Below are 22,171 nucleotides of genomic sequence, written 5' to 3'. Positions count from 1 at the left end.
ACAATGTCCCAAGCTCTAACAACGACCGATCTGCAAGGCGCTTTGCCCCTCGTCGCCCGGGGCAAGGTTCGCGACTTGTACGAAATCGACGACAAGACTCTACTCTTCGTCGCAACCGATCGTATCTCTGCCTACGATGTGATCATGGAGAATGTACACGCTCTACCTCTCTTTCAATAGCCCAATTCAGCCCGGAAAATCACAGTCTGATAGCTAACAATGTTTCTCCTACAGGGAATCCCCAACAAGGGAGTTCTGCTCACCCTCTGCACTCGCACCTGGTTCAACGCTCTGAAGGAAGCCGTCCCCTCTCTGCGCACACATTTCATCACCCTCGATCTGCCTCCTCAAATCCCTGAATCCCTGCGCCCCGTGCTACAGAACCGCAGCATGCAAGTCCGCAAGCTCCGCATCCTCCCCATCGAGGCCATCGTCCGCGGATACATCACCGGCTCCGCCTGGAATGAGTACAAGAAGTCTGGCACCGTCCATGGAATCAAGGTCGCCCCCGGCTTGCAAGAGAGCCAGGCTTTCCCCGATGGTCCAATCTACACCCCTAGCACCAAGGCGGAGCAGGGCGAGCATGACGAGAACATCCACCCCGATCAAGGTACGTGACTCGCGAGGCTTTACCTGAAGCTTTTTTTTACCTTCTTCCTCCTCCAAAGTTAAGGTAGAAAACTGACATTGGCGAATGTACAGCTGCCGAGATCCTCGGAGAGTATGCCTCAACCGTCGAGGCGCTGGCCTTGCAATTGTACAAGGTTGCACACGAATATGCGGACAAGCGCGGGGTTATCATCGCCGATACCAAGTTCGAGTTTGGTGTCGACGAGGAGACGAACGAGGTTGTGCTGGCCGATGAGGTCTTGACCCCAGACTCGTCCCGATTCTGGCCCAAGGACTCGTACGCGATTGGTCGTGGCCAGTCCAGCTTTGACAAGCAATTCCTGCGGGATTGGCTTGTCTCAGAGGGTCTCAAGGGTAAGGATGGTGTGCGGATGACCGAGGAGATTCAGCAAAAGACCGCCGAGAAGTACAAGGAGGCTTGGGAGAAGATCACCGGTGGTCAATAAATCGCGAACGCCGGCGTTGCCTGTCCTTTACCATCTAGATGTACATGAAATTTTGATATGCGAAAAGGATGAAAATGATATCGAAGAGTGTTCGAAAATGTTACATTGGTATTTTCTGCCGGTCGAGGCTGGGACTATATCTCAAATGTTGTACTGTACACGCAAAACGCAAACGAAGAAGGAAGAATGGTTGCATTAGTTGTCCATCACTAATCCCATTCCGAACGAAGGCCCTGGAGCCCCTTTTTCTTTGTCTGGGATGTCTGCTGCTCGTCGGTGTCCTTCTCGTGTAGCCTAGACGCTGCCCAGCCTGTACGAACACCCTCATCGACTGGAAGCGCATGGGCACCGCAGATGAGCTTGTCCTCCGCAGCATCCTGCTCGTCCATACCATTCGTCGCCCAAATCTTATGGATACGCAGGTCGAACGGGCCGTCGATGCGGTCTGTGAGACCGATACCAATGCTCTTAACCCGATTGCGCATAATAGAAGTCTGTGGCTCCACCACGTATCCGAAGTTCGTACGGACGAAGGAGTTCAAAGGCAAGAGAACCGTTTCCCAGCCTGTCGAGCCAGATGTGGTTGCTGAAGAGGAAGAGGAGATGATTGTGGATTCGGGCGGAGTATCGGAGAGGGCATCTGGACGGCCGTGCGGGTACATTTCATTTATATGCTCGCGAGAGTCGGACGGGCTGCGCAATGGGGCGGTGGGCGTGCCGCGCACGCGGTGGTGTCGGGTATACAATCTGTGCTGGTGGATATCGGTGTCGACGATTGAATCCGTTTGAATGTTCACGGTATATCTTCGACCGTCGGATTTAATGCGAAGGGCGAGGTAGGAGTACGGATCGAGATCCCAATAGAGACGGCCAAAGAGCCAGACGCCGCGGTCTTGATTGCGGAAGGCGGCGTATCCTGTTCATCCGCGATAACAATTAGCTCCAAGCCACCGAGATGTCCGCAGTTTATACTTATACATACCGGTTCGGTCGACGCGGAAGTTTGACGGAAGCTTTGTAGAGATCTTGCCGTGGAACCGCGCATGCGGCGGGATATTTGCCGAAGGCAGGCCGGGCTCGTAGTCCAGGCTGGCAGTGCTGAATCCACCAACGACACGGTCGGCCATGGTCTTGCAGCCCTCGACAGATGAGCTATGTTCAAAGTCGAGGAGGGTATAGGCTTTTGTGGGCGTGTGCAGGCCTTCGGCGTTGAAGGCTGAAGTTGTGTTAGTTCGCGAATGGAACGAAGGTTCGGGGTAGGATTATGCAATACCAATTTTTGACAGGCGACCGAGCTCCTCGGCACTACGCCTGAAGAAGCCAGCCTGAGAGGCCAAGCTCCGGGTGGGAATCATATTGAGCGCGGAGTTGTGAGGTTAAAGATGCGGTGGCGTGAGGAACGAAGGTTGGAAAGGCCGGGCGCCGATCATCCGCGATAAGATAGACTCGGGCAACCACACCTGGGTATGGGTGCTTACCTTAAGGTATTACACCTAAGGTGATGTATGTTGGAGAATTAGGGCTGGAATAGAGGAGTATCAACCATTCTGCATTTCTGTACTATATATAGCAAGGATGTATTCAAAATGGGATCGGGATCGCAAAAGCGGCTCTACTTATGGCTCCAAATCCTGTCGCCAGGCTCTACAGGATGGACCGAGGTGCTAGAGCATCTATACGATGGCCACTGTGATAGTATTCCAAAACAAAGAGACCTACAAATTCTCCAAGATTCAAGAGTACCTTTTGTTGAGAGAAGCACAAGAAAGTTCTTGAATTTGGGCCATGAAGTTGTACTGGGATAACTATGAAACGTACACAATCACGAGGAGAGGCTCTCGGCCGGTGGTACAATACGTTGGGGAACTTGAATCCAGTCAGAGACTACAGCCCGAGAGTAATTTACCACAGTAACTTACCGGAAGATAAAAAATACCCCTGGTAAGACTGAGACATTACACGGTGCCGACATTTCAAGTGTTCAGGGCCGTGGTACAAGTAGAGATCCTGAAAATCAATCGCGTGTGGGTTTGGTTTTGACTTTCTGTATGATATACCCCCATATTAAGCCCTGGTTCCGACCACAGACCTGAGTCACGGGGTAATTCCAGCCTTAGGCTATACAAATGTCTAACTCTGGCCTGTTGATGGGCCCGAGCCCTGATCGAGCCCTGGCCGTGGCCAGAGATAGTATAGTACGTATGGCAGGCGTCATCCGAAAGCTCCCCTCCCCAAACAAAGATGAATCTAGTCGATGTATGATCTAAGTTAAAACTAACATGAGACATTTATAGGTTGCATCTGAGTCACAGGTCTAGTAGAATTATTAGCTGCCTACCTCGTTACATCGGCCGAGATACCCAGAGTAGGGACCCAGACACGGGGTCGGAAAATACCATAAAATAACTGACAGGATTTCTACCTAGGTGCCTACTAAGCTCCTCATGGTTCGCATGGGATCTCTAAAGCTTGGTTCCAGCTGGAATCATAGCGACTGGTGGTTGCAACCCCAAGGCTAAGCCGTGGTTGACCATGTCCCTATAGGGCGGTTCCAACATAGGCTTGGTTCTCTCACAATATGCCAAAAGTGTCGTCGGAGCTGAAAAGGTGTGCGGAAAAAGTCTGCGCGACTAAAATGGAGGGATTCTTCTGTTAACTCTCTCACACATACATTCTTTCACGCCTGATAGTCTATGCGCCTTTGCTGTTTACTAGGCGATTGCTATACCTTTGATATACCAACAACACAGCTCACTTATAACCTTGGGAATCCACTCAATATGACCGAACACGCCATGGCTCCCAACTACAACAACATACATCCTAGGCAGCAAAGTCGCTTAAGAGAACAGCCATCATCGAGGAACGCTCAGGGTCTTTTTTCTCCCGATGCTTGCCTCTTCATTGGAAAGTAAGTTCCAGATATTCTCGAAATTCCAAGTTCAATACACTAACCTTATCACAGTCTTTGCTCAAAGACCAATAAAGAGCAACAGGAAAGAGAGATAGAATCAGTTTTCGCCGTGTATGGGCCTTGCTACGCGAAGGTCAAGATCGATAAAGGATCAGCCTTACATGGGGCCTTTGTACAGTTTGAGGTTTGTCACTCTGCCAACCTGCTTATTCATGGATTGATACTGACGCTAACTCTACAACCCTAGAAAGTAGAAGATGCCCAAAAAGTCCTTCACCGTGACGCTCAAGGTCACCCTATCAATTTGAACGGGCGCAATCTGAGAGTTGAGCGAGCCAAAGGACAACGTTAGTGCCCCCTTCCTACATATATGTAACCACGAGGCTAACTATCCCAGGAACCGCACGCCTATCCCTTCGATCCGGTGCTCATATCACTGAAGAGGAAGCCAGGCAAGTTCTAGAGCCGTCTGGTCCTCTTGAGGGAATGTGCCTCGATAAAATCCCACTGCTGTCCAGTGACAGCACTGCGACTTGTCTAGCTACATTCGCATTTGTTGAGGATTACAACGACGCGATAAAGGTGTGTGCAACTATAGCCTTTCCCTATCTTTCACCTTGTGTTTATCTGCCCTATTACTCACAACTTTCTAGGATTTCTTAAGAGATTCCAAATATGTTTTAGAGAAGACCAAGTACAAGGGAAACCCATTTGCCAACGGCGGTAAACCGGGCCCAGAGCCACACGAACCTCATACATCCCAAGCTGCTCATGAGCGCGGACGACACAACGGATACGGACATCACCGAAATGGGCCTACTAGCTATAGAGGCAATCCTCGAGGATTTGAAAGAGGATTTCCTCGTAACCCTAGCCGACGCGGGAGTCACCAGTCCAACTCATCTCAGGATTATCAGAGTCAGTATTCGCAAGATTTTAATCAATATCCCGAGCCCTTCCAGTCATATAGTGCCCCATACAATCCATCGGCCCTGAATCAACCCATGCCATCCAGGATGGCACCCGGAGCTCCTGTATTTGTTCCAGGCCAATCGAATTGTGCTTCGTCAGCCAACACATATGGCAACCCTCCACTAAACAACCCACAAAACTATCATCCACCAAACAACACGTACAACGGCCCGCCAAACAATGTGTACAACGGTCCTCCACTGAACAATACATACAACTGTCCTCCGCAAAGCAATATGTACAATGGTCCCCCACCAAACCACACATACAACGGCCCTACGCCAAATGTCGGAAATAACAGTGATGTAAATGGATACAATAACCAACAACATATGGGCCCTGGAGGCTATAATCCTGGATATTATCAAGGTCCTTGTATAGTCAGCACTCCGACTACATACAACAATCCCCCGCCGATGTACGCCAACGGCTTTCAACAGCCTCCGCCGCCGCAAAATGGTTATTACCCTCAATACATGCCTCAGGGTGACCAAATGAATGGACAACATCCCCCACAGTTTGGACAGGAGCAATGCTACCCACAGGGCCCGGGGTATCTCGTCCCACCACCTGGACCGAATATGAATATGCCCTACATGGCTCAGCCGTACAACAACACCGCTCTTTCATACCATCCAGCACAGCCAGCACAGCCAGCAGCCCCGCCGGTGAACAATCCAACTGTGATACAGGAGAAGACCGATGCGCCCGAAGAGCCAGCGCAAAATCCAGGCCCAGAGTATGAACCTGAGCAGAAGCCAGCGGCGGCTACTACGGATGAGCCCAAACCGAATGGAGACAAGTCACATGCTGAGAATGCATCCGATGGAGCACTAGATTCGGACAAAAAGGAAGAGACAAAACCTGAAGAAGTCCAATCCAAGCCAGAGGACCCTGTGGAGTCCCCGAATTGTCCTACCCCGAGTACAGATGCTACAATTCAGCCTAAACAGAACAGAAATAACCACGACTCAGACGCCAAAGAAGGGATTCTTACAAACGAGGAACAATCCCCGACTGAAAATGAGATACCCAGCCCGCCAGAAAACCCCCCCAATCTCTCGGGAATCTAGCTCTAGCCCGACAGCCAATGGCGGCAACTCACCTGGATCCATCATTCCTCCGGTTAACGAATACGTGAGACAAATAGCTCTTGAGAGAAACCTTGACGTGAGTCAAAGCACGCTGGAGGCTGTTACTAGGGAGCTTGAGGAAGAATTCAGACAGAAAAATATGAAGAAGCACGATGTCGATGGTGATGGTGAGAGTGATGGTGAGGGAGATGACGAATCGGTGTCTTCATCTTCATCGTCCTCCTCGCAAACCTCTACGCTGGTAGGTGCCTAGGGGACATTTCTCTTCGTTAAGAGGGTTTTCCGGTTTTTAATTTACAGATTGTCGATATTTTTGATAGGGGGAGCTTGCTATTTTGGGCTGCAGCTTGTTAATTTGGCTTATGATGATTTGCGCGTTGTGTCTTTTGCTGTTGTTATTATTTGTTGATGTAATTCCTGATATTCACTCGCTTTGATATGTCTCTATTAGAGATTTCTGTTGTTTTTCCGTCTAATATTGTTGGATGTTCAGGGGAGTTATATCTTTGCTTTGAAGCTACAATGTTTGCTTGTCTACTGCCTGTACGAAATAAATCATGTATGTCTGTGAAACAACGAAATGCAAATCAATTGACTCGCTGTTCCTATAATTTATTCACGATAGTATACCATGCTCTCTCTCTCTCTCTCTTTCCTTAAAAGTAAACCCTAAAAGTATGTCATAAAAAGTAAAAGAACAAGAAAAGAACACCATCCCCCTCATCCCGCCGACAATTTCCTCAACCGCAGAAACTTAGCAGCTAGCACTGCTAGGCACATTCTTGCACTTGCTGCTGGTCTTTCCGCCCTTGACACTAACACCGCTCCAGTTCCAGCCAGAGCAAGCGCCAGAAGCACACAGAACATACACATTGGTCGCGCTGCTAGAAACGGTACCCTTGACGTTGTTCAGAGTGAGGCCGGTGATGGGGACACCATTGGTGGGGGTGCCAGTCGGGCTGCCATTCTTGTAATCCTGCTCAATGACGACGCCGTACTTGGTGATGCCGGATAGAGTGATGTCCTTGTAGGTGACGCCCTTGACGGTGCCGGTCTCGCCGTAGACGGTCTTGACGCGGACGCCATTCTGCGAGTTGCTGATGCTGCAGTTCTCGATGTTGACGGTGTCGACGGTGTTGTCTGAACGTCCGCCGACGGAGCCGATAGAGATACCGTGTCCGCCAGTGCAAGTAGCACCAGTGAAATGAATGTTCTAGAAACAAAAACAATCAATTAGCCAATCGTATCCTGGTCGAAAGCAAGAAATTCAAATCCAAAGCTTAAACTAAACTCAACTCACCTTGCCGGAGTTAACAGCCAAGCAATCATCCTGATTGTGAACAGTAGGGTTGGTAATATAGACACCAGTGCTCGAACCAACATCAAAAGCATCAGTGTTGTGGCCACCCTTGCTATCACCATCGGCATTGTCGATGGTGATTTTGTTCAGGGTGAGCTCGCTAGCACCGTTGATGCTGAAAACCTGGACAGGCGAGTTCTTGACCTTCAGATTCTGGATGTTGGAATTGATCATCTTGTGCGCGTAGAAGAACTTGGGCTTCGTCTTGCCACCGTTCGTGCCTTTACCGTCCCACCAGCGGGCACCGTCGCCGTTCAGGACGGCGCCAGAGGCGCCTGAGACGGTGATGTCGGTTCCGGAGACGGAGACGAGGGGTCCGGACCATTCCTTGTATCCGAAGGTGGTTTCGCCTTCGAAGATGACCTTGAAGAACACGTGAATGGGTTAGCCGGGGAACTATACAGGATACGCAGAGTCTTGTTTATATCGTACCTTTGTTCCCTTGTTCAGCCCAGTGAGATCGAGGGTTGTTCCGGCGGGCACGGCGACATTGTTCAGAGTGATGGTCGAGCAGGACTTCTTGGCCTTGATAGCGGAGGCGGCGCCCTTGGAGCCAGTGAAGGTACAGCTGGACGCCCGGCGTTCCAGCGCGGAGGCGGCAGTAGGCACGATGTCAGATGCTGGGGCAGCCTGGACAGAGGCTGCGCCGAGGAGGGCGACGAGACAGAGCTTGAGGCTGGGGACCATGGTGAATATGGTTTAAAAGAGTGTATGAAAAGAATGTAGTGAGTTGATCGATGGTTTCAAGCAGGAATAGATGGCGCGCGAGCGGCACCATTTTATAACTTTTCGTCGTGACTGTTGACGAAGTCGACATCTTCTAGAATCAGACTTGAATAGGACTAGATCAGGGACTTGTTCATTTGGTTCATATATTGCTCGGAATCTTCGGAGTTCTGATGTGGATACTGACAAAATGAATTTCCTCCAATGTGGTGTCTAGCTTGGACAATGTGACGACTAGCTTTAAATGCTTGATGAGCCTAGGTTCATCACTTTTGTTTCAGTTTCAAACCAAGTGGTCAGCCCTGCGGAGTGATATCCGCATTGGGAATAGTCAGGATCCCCCGGTGGAAAGCAGTTTATGGCCACACTGGAGCCTTCGGCGGAGTTGTTTCGGAGAAAGACATACTAGCCCTAAGTGGGGGTCTAATATAGTTACTCAGGCTAGTACTTAGTAGCTGGGTGACCGCCAAAAATAAAATGACATTGTGGAATGTACAATGTTGAAGGGGGTTGGAAAAGAGGAGGTCTTTAATGCTAGTACTACGGCGCTCCATAAGCGCAGGGTGGTCAGTATATAGGGGTATTTTACCTGACTGTCTTAAAAACCGCCTGTAACTTCTCAGTCTAAATTACAAGTTTTCTGACTGTCCTCGTCTCTACCTTCTAAGGGGCACTAGTAGCTACCTCAGGTAGAATAGATTGACTAATTACTCTATCTTAGATATATACTAAGGTAGTCTGCTATCAGAAGATGATCAATTATGGAAGATAATTAGAAAGTAGGAACCTCTGTGGTACTACTGTAGTTTTGTCTAAATTTCTATATATAGGACACTGGTAATTTTAGAATCAGAAGTTAGAGGCGGCTTTCAAGACAGTCAGGTAAATACCCCTATATACTGACCACTCTGCGCTTATGGAGCCCCGTACTAGTACTTTCGTTGATTCTGACAGATTATTTGGGGGGGGGGGGGGGGATAATAATATCCTAGATGGTTGATTTACTGACAAAACTTGGGTATTGGGCTATGAAACGAGTTTCCGATCCAGAAAAAGATATCACAAGATGGAAATTTGACACATTGGTCTGATACCGAGACAACGCCAGGACCCGGGATAGAAACACAGTGATATATGTACAAGAATGCAAAATGCAGACGTGAACTGTTCCTCCCAGGCACATACCAGCGCTAAGTTGCGTAATGAAAATAAGATATGAATAGACAAAAGGCAGAGAAGGATAAAGAACGGAAAAAAACGACCCGGAAATCAAAGCAACAAGCATCATGGAATGTGTTCATTGTCATAATAATTGGATTTTCATGGACCCGCAAATGCTTTGCTGTGATAAGAGATATGCGACAATGCTAGTAGAGAGGATGCAAGTGAAGAGATGTTCCGATTTGGCTTCGCGCTCCGAAATGCAAATTGAACATGGCATGAATAAGACAAGAGAGGTATCGAGGTTAATGAGAAAAAGGGGGGTATCGGCAGAAAAGTTGAAAATGAAATGGGCGAGATGAAGGAGACGGGGGAGGTTGATGTATGCTGAGCTCAAGGTTCGGCTTTAGACTCGGACACGTCTGGCATCAAAGTAACTCAGGCTCACAGCAGTGTCGTTGGCACCGACAAACGGTGCTGCATCCTCCAATAGTTCCCAGGAGCGGATTGGGAATGGAACGCCTATCCGGCCACGATGGTCAAGACGCAGCCGGTTGACCGTACATTTGGAGCTTTCAGCGAGTCCGTTCGAAGGGCCAAATGGCGGTGCTGGTGGTTGTTGATACGTGGCAACGGTAGGGTAATTGGCATATGATTGAGTAGGAGTTGATGCCGATGCTGCTGGAGATGGAGCTGAAGCCGACTGCAGCGCAGCAGAAGAGGAAGAATCGGATGTGGGTCCAAGAAGGTAGGAGAAGCGGGTGTCGTTTTGGAGTGGGACGAAAGGCGGGCATTTGTCTTTGAGAAAGCGGCCGCATTGGAGACGAACCTCGTCTGGGAACACATCGATCAGGGAGGCAGCCACGTCTAAGGCATGGGTCTGCAACAGAATCCCCGGGCAAGGGCTGTGGTTCTCGGAGGCGCCTGGATGGGGGAAATAGTCCGCCCCCGGGAAGAGGCGTAGAACTTCGCCGGGAAGACGAGAGAGCGCGACGCAGAATATCGACGTCAATAGTCGAGTTTGTTCTTGAGGAGAACCAATTTTCAGAGTCGGGGAAGGTTGCATGAAGGAAGCGCGGTGAAGAACAACCATGCGCAAGAGCGCAGAGAACCAAAAAGCGAGGGATCGCTCGAAATAGGTCCGTTCTTGGTTCGAAGAGGTCGCAGGTTGCCTTCTATCATTATCGTGGGAGCTGGGCTGCATTGTCAGAATCTTCTGGAGCAAGGTGTCCATCTTTTCCACGATAGCCGAAGCAACAGCCGGGGTTCCTGAGTCGGGGATACTGCCGGAAAGCTGTTCGATAATGGTGAGATACAGCTTGGCTGTTTGAAGAGTGCCCATGTTTCGTGGAGACGGAGACTCGGTCACTTCCTCGAGAAGTGGTACGGCGAAGAAGTCCTTTTCGGCACGCTCGCGAATTTGGCGGACGGCGTCTGGGTTCATAAGAGAAACAAGATCAACCCAATGAAGCTTCTGGGAACGAGAATCTGCCACAACGGTTTTGAACATGGCATCTACAAACCTGTCTCGGGACTCGTGTCCAGAGTCGGCATTGAAGAGAACCTGAAGCTTCAGTTGGCAAAAGGGCAGCGAGAAGTCGTCCGTTGTATTGGCAAGTTTCTCGACCTCGGAGACGACTGAACCATGATTCTCTGAAGAGTTATTATAGGTCACTGAGGTGGCAGCTTCCCCACTTGACGAACGCTTTTCAAAGTCAACATCGAGCAAGATATCGAGCGCTTTTCGCAGCAAAGCGAGCGCCGCCGGATGTTGACTTAGGAGCTTCTGCACGCATTTCTGATCCGAGCACCCAGGATTTCGGACCAGGAGCTCGTGCAACAGCGTGACCATCGAGTTTTCCAGCTTGATACGTTGGATGACCGGGGTCGAGTTTGACGCATCAAGAGCCGCAGCAGCACTGCAGGCAATTCCAAGAGCCTGGTCAGAGTCCTTTGAGAGGAACTCTTGTTGTGCAAGTCGGAACCGATAAGAGACCAGATCAAGGTACCCATCATCCTCCGCGCGAGTCACAAGAAGCGCGACAAGATCCGCCGGAAGACTCGCTGCATTGGGGATGGCCTTGGCGGAGTAGGAGATCCTTTTCACAAGGGACAAAAATGACCGAATAGTGACACACCCAACTCCAATGAGAGGTGGAAGGATACGAAGTAGTGTACAGCGATCAGGCGCGCGCAGATGGCTACAAACCCAACGGGCGAGGATCCCATCAAAATGCTTCGGCTGGAATGATCGGAGCTGCGCCAAATACCGGCATGTGTCGTTCGCCGATAGCTTCGCACCGTCATTATCAGATTCCAAGTGCTTGGTCAAGGTGTTGAATATACTGTCAAGGGTAGGCTCATCCATGATATTACCAGAAGAAAGGAAGTGGTCCAGCTTTTCGCGGAACAAAGGATCTGCATCTCCGAGTGAATCGGGAATATGGTCAGATACCGGCGATGATGCGGCCACAATGGATCGGTTTTCCATGCGGGAGAGGTCTTGGCGTAGAATGGCAATGGTGTTTAGCTCGTTCGGAATGCGCATGCCCAATTCGATCAGAGAAAACATAAGGTCCAAATTCGGGATACCGAACCGCTTCAACCCGGCATATGCATCTACAACCTTTCGGAATAGGTCGGCGGTTGCGCCAATCGCACACAAAGAGTCGAAGTGGCAGTTTGTAGTGTCGGCGATCGATGCAAGAACAGTGTAGTTTTCGGAGCTCGACGTGATTCTCAATATGTCCGCAAGCATAGAAATATCACCAAAATCCTCCAGGATGTCACGGATGATGTAGAACTCGTTCGGTGAAACGGCAGAGATGGATGGCACCTTCTCGCTAGAGAAGGCAGTTCGTAGACCCTGAGCTAGTAACAGTGTTGGTATTATTGAAAGCGAGAAAGAGGCCGAGAAAAAACTTACTGGGTGGCGTCACGCGTGTAATCAGCTATCGTGCGTCGTAGCCATTGGCAGACTTCGGCTTTCACAGCCCAACTCAGTTTCGCGGGTAAGACTTCAAGCGATTCCTTTGCGTCCATTGGCGCATCGAAAATAGCTGGAAGACGACGGGAGATTAGATCTTTGACACTTGCGATCATTGCAGTCTCTCCCGAGGCAGAGAATCCCATGCGCGTCAACAGAGTGCCGCGCAAGTTACTGACATGCTCCGGAAGTCGACCAACAGGAAGTTGGACGATCAATCCAACATCGCATGGCAGATCGTTCACCTTTGAGAAAATTAGCTTCGAGAAGTGCAACTATTGTGGGCCCACTTGACACTTACCGTTCCCCGTTCGCTCGAAGCGAAGTTCGTAATTCCCTTTGCCATCAACCATTGAAGATATCGACCAACCGAGAAAGTCTGTGACCTGACAAGCTCGGATACGGCGTGGTAAATATTGTCCATGTTGAGCTTTTTGGAGCTTCCCGTCCGCGTAAGAAAGGCGAGTATATGGTCGTCAACATCGACTCCGAAAGCTTTCCACTTTCGTAAAAGGCGAACTCCTATATAGACTCGACAAATACCATGACGGAATGGTGTGGCGAGCCATTCTAATACTTTTGAGACCAAAACAGCTCTGTTACTTACTGCGTCGAGGCAGGCAGACGATATAGATGAGATGTCCCGTGTAGAGAGGATTGAGTCCAGAAGTCGGATAACACGTTGCTGGGGCGAGCCTCGTGCGGCCTGTTTCGATTGCCGTGGCCGTTGCACTCGTGCATTGCGCTCTGAAAGGCTTTGAAAAAGGATTCGATCTGCTTTCTGTTCCAAATCAAGACATGATGACACCTGGGATTTGTACAAGTCCCATGAATTTGGCAAGATCATGGATGAGGTATGTTCACGGGCCAGCTTTGTGATGAAACGAGACAATCGATCCACGAGAGGCTGGAGGGTGCTGATCTTGACTTCAAAAGTCTATATTTTACGGTCAGCGTTGATTGCACAAGGCAGGGATGATATCGAATTAGACTCACCTGTCGGAGTTTTTGAAGCAATATTTCAGCCAAATGTCGTCCCCGTCGTCGGTACCGCATGATGTTGTTCCAGTAAATGCCGAGCATCAATAGCCAAACAGGGACCGTGGCGAGGGAGGCTGCCTCAAAGGATGAAAGAAACCATTCGAGGAAATTATCGTGGTCCAGAAGGTTCTCAAAGAACAAACGGGCAGTCAAACCAACTGCATAAGTCATCTTGCTTTTCCAGTTCAAAGACTTTGGAGAGCTAAAGACACCCTCCACAAACTGTTGTACATTGGAGGTCCAATCTCGTACCCACTTTGCCTCCAACCCCACGGCCAGAGCACCACTGGTGCCCTTCCTTTTGAAGGCTCGGATCTCGTTGGCGCCCACGCATTTTGCAAGCCAAACGGCTCGTGCGACCGGAATCCATTTGCCTAGACACTGATCGAGAAGAACTTTGCCGCGGATACCGTGTGGGATGGTTCTGCTGAGTCGTCGCAACGGGACAGATGGGTTGGCAAGGTCTCGGAGCCAGGCTTCTCGCTTGTTGTCGGTGAGCGTGACTCGTGGCGGAGGCTTGAAGTTTGACGGGGTATTGACAGTATTGTGGTTTTGTCGCATCTCCATAACAGCCGAAAATAGGGATGAAAGCATTTGCAGACCAGCGCGGTGTTTGAACTGGGTATATAGTGCGGGGCGAGCCGTGTTTGACTCGTTCTGAGAGACTTGGGTTCGGTCATAGTATCCTTGTTTGGCGGTTTGTTCGTTGAGGATATCTTCCGGATGATTCCCTGTCCACGGCGCGAAGTCGGCAACTTCTAAAGATCATGTGTTAGTAATGTCGATAGGTTTTATGGAAGCCAGTCAAATAACTTACTCTCGCCTTTGATTTTCGGAGCCACGGAAGGGACCTGGATGCGATAGGGTGTTGTTTGGACCTTGGTGTCGGGCACGTCCTCTGCAGTTTGGGTACCCGCATTTCGCGAACGGTCTGCAGGGACATTGCTCCATGGTTGAGCAGGTAATGGAGGCGGAGATGAGGGCTTCGAAGTTGTACCGTCAGCTCTACTCTCGCTGCCCGGAATTTCCGACATGACGGCCTGGAACGACCACAGCGGCCGGCCGCGCCAGTTGAGCTGCGTTCGCGAACCGGCGCTCCCCGGAGTATTTTTTGTTTCCGTGCTATTGACTGTTGTTCCGGTTTCACCTAAATTTGACGACCCAGATACATCGAGTCGCGGTCGTTTCGGCGGCGGTTCTCTGTCTTGCGATTCGGGCCCGCCACCGGTCAAGTCGATAGCGACGGGCTGGCGGGATGACAGTTGCGACGATTCGACTGAATTATCGGACTGAACAGGCACTGATGCCTGATCAGCCCGAGCAGGGCCACCGTTCAGCGAGCGCGTCGGGTGGCCCCATGATTGGCCGCCAGCAGAGGAATGGGGGATCATCTTAGGTTCATGGTGTCTTGTCCGAAGGGGTTTCTGTGAATCATTCGAGTTATTGCGCTAATATTGGGCGATCGAGGGAAGGATGAGAGGGAATAGGCGACGTAAGACCACAAGAGGGCGACTAGGCGACTTGGGGGGGCGGGAGGAAGAGTCGGGGATATCGATTGATGCAAATGCGAGGTCGATCGGTCCAAATCACAGCTCACGACATGCGGTGTTCACGAGGTGTGATAGGCAATTGCGGGGGCCCGAGCGGGCAATAGGAACGCGTCCAATGCTTCTTTTCTTCTTTTGAATTCTGGTATACAGCAAACAGCAAAGTGAGGGAGGGAAGAGAAGAAGAAAGGCGTTATCGGAGATGTTGATGAGGATAACGTAAGTCGGCTCAAATCAGCCGTCCTCCTCCGGGGGGTTCCACCGGATCGACGGAATCAGTCTTCCTCCACAAACCCTGCGATGTGTGGCGTGGTCTGGGTTTGGATTGGGATTGTATGATCCCGGTAGTCAAGAAAGGCAGATGAAATGGATGTTGGTGTTAGTGTTAGAGTAAACTTGAACACGATATACTACTAGTATTTACTGGCTATACCTTCCCATGTGAGTATGTACAGTACGGAGTATGTATACTAGTAGAGTAGGGTATTCTCTCCAGACCACTTCTCGGATCCATTGGCCCCTTTTAACCGGTCTACGGAGAGTATAAATCTAGTCTGTCCACTCCGAACTACAGATATGGAGCACAGAATCAATAATATGTACAACTCAAACTTGGTATCACTACTAGTACTACTAGTAATACGTATTCTAGTACCTCTCATCCCCCCTTCTACTCCCCTTTCCATCAACCTTGGAACAGCCTACTTGTTCCCTGCGGAACCCTTTGTTTGGCATTTTTCCGTCGGCTATCCATGACGGTGGTTTGGCCCAAAATCATATTGCCGTCGCATCTCCCTTCCTGAATTGGCACATTTGATCTTCACAAGGGGGTTTGTCCACACGGAGTTATAGACATGATAAAATCTGATCAATCTGCAGGACTCTAGTGGTCAGTGCTCTCTCGGTTGGGCCTGACCATTTCTTTCTTTTTACCTGTTTGCCCCCCCATCCAATCCGTTCGGCACCATACCCGCGCCGCTCGACGGACTCCGAGGCGTCCACATTCCGCACTATCGGCCCACTGTCGGATGGCTGCATCGCTGGGATCGTATCAGCTGGGCTTTTTTCCGAACTCGGTGTGGGTCGTGGTCGTGGTCGTGGTCGTGGTCGTACCATCAAGCGCTCTGCACTCTGCACTCTGCCACTGCTTGGGGCTGGCTGGGCTGGGCTGGCTCGGGCTACCCCATCGCTGAAACAATGACTGGTGATCGGTAAATGGCGAGGACCTTTCCCCGTCGGAGAGGCCCGGTTGGGTTGGCGATGAAAGATGCGATGCTGTGCTTGCAGGATGCAAGGAGGTCGGATGCGTGTGCGACCAGGCCAATCCAGACAGCATCTCGATCTGCAGCACATCTGGCAAACGTCTCACCGACCATTTCGGAAGTGAGATCGTCCCCAGGTTTGGGCGGGTCGTCCTGCAAGTATGCGGTGATCAAACATACCTCACCGACGGCTCGGGCCTGTCTGTTCCCTGCCGCTGAACTGTCGGACTTTATTTTATCTAGAACAAAGACTTTGTATCTGTAGTGTCTTTGTGTTTACCTGAGTAGTGGCTATGTGTTTATCATGATATTTGTATTTCGGGGGAAGCCCACCCTGGGGCATCAATTGACCAGCCGATAGAACTCCGGGAGTCTGCCTCAGGCCACAAGTCCCTAAAGGTCGCGCCTTCGGGGAGCGCCTTCGCCTGGCCTTGGGCCTTGGCGGCTATTCCATTCTGTCCTTTCTCCTATCTTCCACTCCGCACAGCAAGATGTCGTCAACCAAGGATATGCGACGGGCGGATCTCGGTCAGTCGAATGCATTCATCTCCATCTACTGAATACTGACGTGGTACCAGCGATCCCCTATGTCGACCCGCCTAAGAGCACCAGCGAGACCGATATGTCCAGTACGCCACCCCAACATCATTCCACGCCCTCCTCCCCCGCCAACATTGGGCCTGGCACCATGTGAGCGCCTATTCTGATATAGCAACAGGTACTATGTCGAGCACTATGCCGATGGCAGCGGTATGTTTCCCCCCTGATAAAGCCATGATGGTTGGAAATCCGAGGTTAGCGAAGCAGTGAGCTGACACGGTCTAGATGTTCACGCGCAACAGGTAAGCCGAGCGGCGCATTCGAAGACATTATTATCAAATAGTACCGGGCAGTTAACAAAATTGTCCGCTCTAATAGGATGATTGGATGGTAGGCTCAATATACCCATACCCAGAGTTCCGTTGGATCCGACCTTTCTGACACAGCTACAGGGTGTCGTTCGTCTTCTCCCTCCAGTCCTGGCTGTCCGAGTCGCCAGAGCAGAAGAAGAATGCCTCCACGCCGGCTTACATGTCGGTCATGATGTCCTGTTCGTATACACCCTGCCCGCGCTGAGGTCACCGCATACTAACCATATTCTGTGTTTCTAGTGATGGCGCTGGTCGTTGTATGTCGTTCGCCACTATCCGTCGAATCCCTGCTCGTGCTTTCTTATCTGACTCTATCCGCAGACTTACTTCCCCATGTTCCTGCCTCCTCAGGCTAAGGGCGGCGTCGCTGCCCCGGCCCCCGCCTAAACTTCCGAACCTCAATGATACCAATACCTCAATACCAACGTGTCTCGTCGTCAATTCCTATAATCCATGCGGCTGGGGTGAGACGGCTGGAAATGTCGTCAAGAGGTCACAACTGCACTGCCCGTCCAGTAAAATGGTGGTTGTACGGTGATTGACTCATGCTGTACCAATAATGAGTGGATTCAGGTCTGGTAATCGGACCATGCTACCACTCGAAATGTTCTAGCACTCTAGCGATTAGTTTAATTGAAGCAATACTGTACTGTACTGTTCAATACATATCCTTTATGTAAATACTAGTAACTAGTTGACTAAAACTCGCTCGTATAACCATAACCATAACTATCGCATGCAACTATTCACGGTTCAGTGGGTGCTTAGTCACACACCGCCTTCCCGTGTGCCCCGTCACAAAAGGCTAGTCAACTCTGCCTTTCCCTCTGATTCTTCCCTCAAACACCAAACCACCTTCGTCTTCCCCACACACGCTCTCGATCGCTCATCTTCCAGAGATACTGAATCTCCCCCCCTCGCTCTCTTTACCAACACCGATTTCAAGAGTCGTTTACGACAAAAGGCCGAGTTTATGTCCATCGAAAACCTCAAGACCTTCGGTAAGTTGGGTCGCCACCTGCCCCCCCCCCCTCCTCCCACTTCACGCCTGCATATTGTACCTGCCTCAACACCACCCTCGAGCGGTCTTGAAACAGTAGTGCATGCAGCCTGAAGACATTCTTTCTTCTGGTTTCGTATGCTTGAAGTGATCGTGAGGGTTGCATCGCCCTGCTCTCCCCTTGTCGATCGTTGTGGCGGGGTAAAGTTTTGTACAGGACTGCGGCTGACACATTTCTTTTTAACAGACCCCTTCGCCGAAGCTGACGAAGACACCGGCGAGACTAAACAGTCTCAGAATTACATCCATATCCGGATTCAGCGTACGTTTCTTTACTTCGTCTTTCTCTCCTAGCCGAACCCCACTACGACACAGGCCCCGTGTGTACTTGGAGATCGAGCACGTGCTAACTATATATACTACAGAGCGCAATGGTCGTAAGACTCTGACCACTGTTCAGGGTCTTCCAAAGAAGTTTGACCAGAAGAAGATTCTGAAGGTCATCAAGAAGAAGTTCGGTACGTATTCCTTTCACCCTTCCTCTCATCGCCAACCATGGTACGCGAGGAACGAAACAATATCTAACTCTACTCTCTTCCAGCCTGCAATGGCACCATTGTTTCCGACACCGAGATGGGTGAGGTGATCCAGCTGCAAGGAGATCAGCGTAAGGATGTTCAGGAGTTCTTGACCGACAAGAAGGAAGGCCTCGAGCTAGATGCCAAGACCATCAAGGTACGTCTCTTTGGGAAAAGCCACCCCTCACAGTCCCCGGACCCCTCAATACTAACATTCCACCCAGGTCCACGGTTTCTAAACACATCGCCATGCCTTGTTCCGGTCCCTTCTTCCCAGTCTATGTTGCCCCGTGAGCGGTTGGATAGGAAGCATGCGATGTATCCCCAAACCGCCGGCCGTGCGCACAGCCGGCCCACCCAGTCGGTCAAATGTCTGTTGCTTTCTGCCCTTCACCACTCTGAGCCCGGCTTATTAGACTTGGGCCATCGTCGATATGAGTTAACCCCCCCGCTTTTCCCTCTGTATTTACAGCGATACGGTCCCAGCATGATCGGCCGGAAATCGGGGTTGTTGTTTTGTTCCTCTCTCATACTCGACATTATCATTAGTGTTTCTTTTCCACAGAACGGGATCCATGACGGAACGAGGCGTTGGTAGATACCCATATCTGCATAGACAGACGATGCGTTTTTTAACTCTTCATTTGTTTGCGCGTGTGTGCTTTTATCTTTTTTTTTTCTCTCTATCTTATTCTTTATCCTTTTAGCTTTTCCATTCTTTTGCTTTTCCGACGGGACCCTGCGTCTTGCATGATGAGAAGCTCCGAAGGTTTAGGGTTTCGAGAGGAAGGGCTGAGCTTTTCATGACTTTTCTGCATGTGCTCGTCTGCTCGGTCTTTACCGTCTTCCTTTTACTTTCCCCCTCTTTCTATCCGGTCTTTTCTCCCATGTTCTGCATTCCTTGCCATAGCTGCTAATCGGAAACATGGAATTGAACTGTTAGGACACTATGCCAATGTTCTCTTGTAGTATATCTGTAGATGTAGATCGAACTTGCCATTCCAGTTCTTCAACGGGGGAAAGATAATAATCTCAAACTGATGGAAGGCAGTTTCGAACTAGAAGCTCCCACATAACGGGGAATAAGTGGGTCTATGTCCCTATGCACGAACTAAGAATCTTGGACTTCATGAACCCTAGTATAAGATCATGCTAATAGATAAAACACCACCCAAACAAGCCTTTCAGGAGATCAGAAAGAAGAATATCATAAATTTACTTATTCTGAAGAAGATGAGAGGGAAAAAAAAGGTACCCCTGCGCCAGCTGTCCCCACGCGCCCCCCTATCGCCTCAGCTGCATAGCCCAGAGATGGCCATACATAGCCGTCACCAAATCCAGAGGGCCCTCCGGGTTTGGATCACGGATGGTAGTGGGAGCTACCCACTACGCTATCGGCGAGGACTTTTGCAAATCCTGTCCCGTTTATCTTCTTGAGCTCGCTCCTGCCCTGGTATTGATATCCGGCAGCAGTAGTAAGAAGAACCCTGGTTCCAAACACAGCGACCCGAAAGGCGATTTGATTCGATTCGATTCGCAAGTAGTAGTACTAGCAGCCGTCAACTTCCAACAAAAACTTTGGTGGACCGCGTATTCGAGTTCAAGTTGCTGGCATGCATTATTCTTCCGAGGTTGTGACCGTGAAGTTTTCTATATTTGTATTCTTGCAATGTACACTAGTAGATGGGATGGGAAAGTTGGAAAGTAAGTAGATAAGATCTCTCAAAGATCGGTGTGTACATTATCACAAAGAAAAAGCAGAGCCCTAACACAATTCATGCTATGCACTCACTCCAGAAAAGAAAATGACAATCCCGAGATGTACAATTCTGGCCGATCTCTTCGCGGCAACGATGAGGCTCGTTGGTATCGGCCGAGTTTTGGGGGGGAAGGGGTGTCTGAGGGAGAAAGATATGTAAAAGGTAGACCCAGCAAGGGGATAGAGAAAAAGAAGAGAAATGAAATGAAAAGCGAGGCAGTGGAAACGGTAATGAAGGTGTCATCACAGTTCTGCGGGATCTGCGACTCGCATGCGCAGGAAGATTGCCACCGCCCAGTCCCAGAGTTTACGGGTGATCACGAAGACCGGGACCTCAGGCTCGTTCTCGCGAGTGAGATGTAGTTGTAAGAGCAGCGAGGACAGGCTGAGGAAACTGGCTACTGAGACGACCAGTAAGGACGCTGCTGTTTCTCGTTTTATCGTTGCATGGTTTTGGGTGGCGTGGTAGACGAAGGTTAAGGTCTGGTGAAAAGGGTTAGTCACCGGACTACAACCAATTGGCATTATGCACGGGCAAGAAAAAAACGTACGGTGGTAATGGATATCCAGGCTGGTAGGAGGAGCCTGGGGTCGGAGGATGCGCCGGAGAGATAAAGGACCCAGGAAGTAATGTATGCAATCAATCCATTCGTTGTCAAAAGGCGGATGACAACCGCTGGAGGTGTGTAATTCAAAAGCCTGGAAGTGGAGAGACAGTGAGTACAGGGGATGATAGCGATTGAGGGCGGGCGAAACCTACCATCGAGACATCATACAATCTGCAAAGAAATAAGATAGATATGCGGATGCACAGCACTAGAGAGAAAGTCAGCATCACTGGTGTTCAGCCCAAGAAAAAAAAGGTCACGGTTGTAACATCATGTCGCGTGCTATCTCGTTACTTACCCACATAATAGCCAAAGCAACTTCAGTAACGCGAAACCTCCTCTCAACATCCCACTCCTGTCCCACGCTCCCTACGATCACCGCCGCCCACCCCTCGCGTCCCATGCCGGGCCGAATATGCAACAGCTCCGCCAGAAAGGTGAAGGCGCATCGCAGCCCCCACCAAGCGGAAGGTACTGTGCTCATTGCCCGACAGACTAACAGAGGGATGTACCATCTGCGGTCAACCCCCAATATGACAGCTACCCGCGGGTGAAGCGGTGAAGAAGCAGCTTGTCCAGCATCGCTGCCGAGTGGGGTGTGGGATGTCGAGGAGGTCGGGGAGGGCGGGACAGCGGGCGGCGCTGTTGAAGTCACTTCTTTCATGAATTGGACTGCGGGCACTGCTGCCATGGGTCGAAGTTGTTCAGGAAGAGTGTTTCTCTGAGAGATATCTAGGTCTGGCTCGCGAGGCGACTCAGCGGGGGGAGCGTATGGCGGAGGAGACGCATTCCGTCGAGGAGCCAGCCTTGACGAAGAATCGCGGCATATGCGGCCGGCGCGCAAGTCGGTGTGGGTTCGTTTTGGACTCTTTGGAGTTCCCGCGAGAAAATCTCGATTGCTTCGTTTTATGTCTGAACTGATTGGGCTCGTTATGACCGGGACGTTGTTTGAGTAGGGTTGATTTGGGCCGGGTCTCCCCTGATCAATAGATTTTCGAGAAAACGTGTACAGAGCGAATGTCCCTTTCTCGGGGATATGCGGAGGGTCGTCTGTAGTAGGGAAAAACCAAGCTACCCCTAAGCGATCCGAAGACCGGGCAAGAAAATAAAATAAAAAGAGAGAGAATGGGTGCAGTGTCTGAAAGGGTCTCGACGCAGCAACCTTGCCATATCGCG

General features: G+C 50.4%; 9 protein-coding genes across 9 annotated transcripts; 4 read left to right on the top strand and 5 right to left on the bottom strand.

Annotated features, from left to right (window-relative positions):
• Nucleotides 1-3: 3 nt before the first annotated feature.
• N7481_012626 (phosphoribosylaminoimidazolesuccinocarboxamide synthase) lies at nt 4-1,076 on the top strand (the record flags this gene model as incomplete). Its single annotated transcript, XM_057271845.1, has 3 exons — nt 4-153; nt 235-610; nt 703-1,076. 3 exons carry the CDS (start codon nt 4-6, stop codon nt 1,074-1,076), a joined length of 900 nt encoding a protein of 299 aa, XP_057116033.1.
• A 209-nt stretch (nt 1,077-1,285) lies between these two features.
• Nucleotides 1,286-2,431, bottom strand: N7481_012625 (CIA30 family protein; the record flags this gene model as incomplete). Its single annotated transcript, XM_057271844.1, has 3 exons — nt 1,286-1,992; nt 2,059-2,292; nt 2,350-2,431. 3 exons carry the CDS (start codon nt 2,429-2,431, stop codon nt 1,286-1,288), a joined length of 1,023 nt encoding a protein of 340 aa, XP_057116032.1.
• A 1,425-nt stretch (nt 2,432-3,856) lies between these two features.
• N7481_012624 (uncharacterized protein) lies at nt 3,857-6,035 on the top strand (the record flags this gene model as incomplete). Its single annotated transcript, XM_057271843.1, has 5 exons — nt 3,857-3,987; nt 4,042-4,174; nt 4,238-4,337; nt 4,388-4,572; nt 4,644-6,035. The coding sequence occupies 5 exons, from the start codon at nt 3,857-3,859 to the stop codon at nt 6,033-6,035; spliced, it is 1,941 nt and encodes a 646-aa protein (XP_057116031.1).
• Nucleotides 6,036-6,810: 775 nt separating this feature from the next.
• Nucleotides 6,811-8,103, bottom strand: N7481_012623 (glycoside hydrolase family 28 protein; the record flags this gene model as incomplete). The annotated part of the gene is made up of 3 exons (XM_057271842.1): nt 6,811-7,269; nt 7,357-7,779; nt 7,849-8,103. 3 exons carry the CDS (start codon nt 8,101-8,103, stop codon nt 6,811-6,813), a joined length of 1,137 nt encoding a protein of 378 aa, XP_057116030.1.
• A 1,606-nt stretch (nt 8,104-9,709) lies between these two features.
• N7481_012622 (mediator of RNA polymerase II transcription subunit 12) lies at nt 9,710-14,721 on the bottom strand (the record flags this gene model as incomplete). Its single annotated transcript, XM_057271841.1, has 5 exons — nt 9,710-12,174; nt 12,243-12,534; nt 12,591-13,211; nt 13,286-14,088; nt 14,148-14,721. 5 exons carry the CDS (start codon nt 14,719-14,721, stop codon nt 9,710-9,712), a joined length of 4,755 nt encoding a protein of 1,584 aa, XP_057116029.1.
• A 1,334-nt stretch (nt 14,722-16,055) lies between these two features.
• N7481_012621 (uncharacterized protein) lies at nt 16,056-16,253 on the bottom strand (the record flags this gene model as incomplete). The annotated part of the gene is made up of 1 exon (XM_057271840.1): nt 16,056-16,253. One exon carries the CDS (start codon nt 16,251-16,253, stop codon nt 16,056-16,058), a length of 198 nt encoding a protein of 65 aa, XP_057116028.1.
• A 377-nt stretch (nt 16,254-16,630) lies between these two features.
• N7481_012620 (uncharacterized protein) lies at nt 16,631-17,437 on the top strand (the record flags this gene model as incomplete). The annotated part of the gene is made up of 7 exons (XM_057271839.1): nt 16,631-16,667; nt 16,718-16,768; nt 16,858-16,889; nt 16,965-16,981; nt 17,132-17,229; nt 17,291-17,307; nt 17,372-17,437. 7 exons carry the CDS (start codon nt 16,631-16,633, stop codon nt 17,435-17,437), a joined length of 318 nt encoding a protein of 105 aa, XP_057116027.1.
• Nucleotides 17,438-17,959: 522 nt separating this feature from the next.
• N7481_012619 (translation initiation factor eIF1) lies at nt 17,960-18,898 on the top strand. Its single transcript, XM_057271838.1, has 5 exons — nt 17,960-18,051; nt 18,298-18,372; nt 18,476-18,568; nt 18,652-18,785; nt 18,853-18,898. Exons 1-5 carry the CDS (start codon nt 18,024-18,026, stop codon nt 18,865-18,867), a joined length of 345 nt encoding a protein of 114 aa, XP_057116026.1. The 5' UTR covers nt 17,960-18,023; the 3' UTR covers nt 18,868-18,898.
• Nucleotides 18,899-20,630: 1,732 nt separating this feature from the next.
• On the bottom strand, nt 20,631-21,686 carry N7481_012618 (uncharacterized protein; the record flags this gene model as incomplete). The annotated part of the gene is made up of 4 exons (XM_057271837.1): nt 20,631-20,870; nt 20,939-21,086; nt 21,148-21,203; nt 21,294-21,686. 4 exons carry the CDS (start codon nt 21,684-21,686, stop codon nt 20,631-20,633), a joined length of 837 nt encoding a protein of 278 aa, XP_057116025.1.
• Between the last annotated feature and the right edge of the window lie 485 nt (nt 21,687-22,171).

This window comes from Penicillium waksmanii, assembly GCF_028829765.1.
Source record: "Penicillium waksmanii strain IBT 27052 chromosome Unknown utg000010l:1.0-3698451.0:1.0-3701458.0, whole genome shotgun sequence".
NCBI classification, from domain to species: Eukaryota; Fungi; Ascomycota; class Eurotiomycetes; order Eurotiales; family Aspergillaceae; genus Penicillium; species Penicillium waksmanii.
The sequence above is the reverse complement of the archived record's forward strand: the minus strand, read 5'-3'. Positions and strand labels throughout refer to the sequence as shown.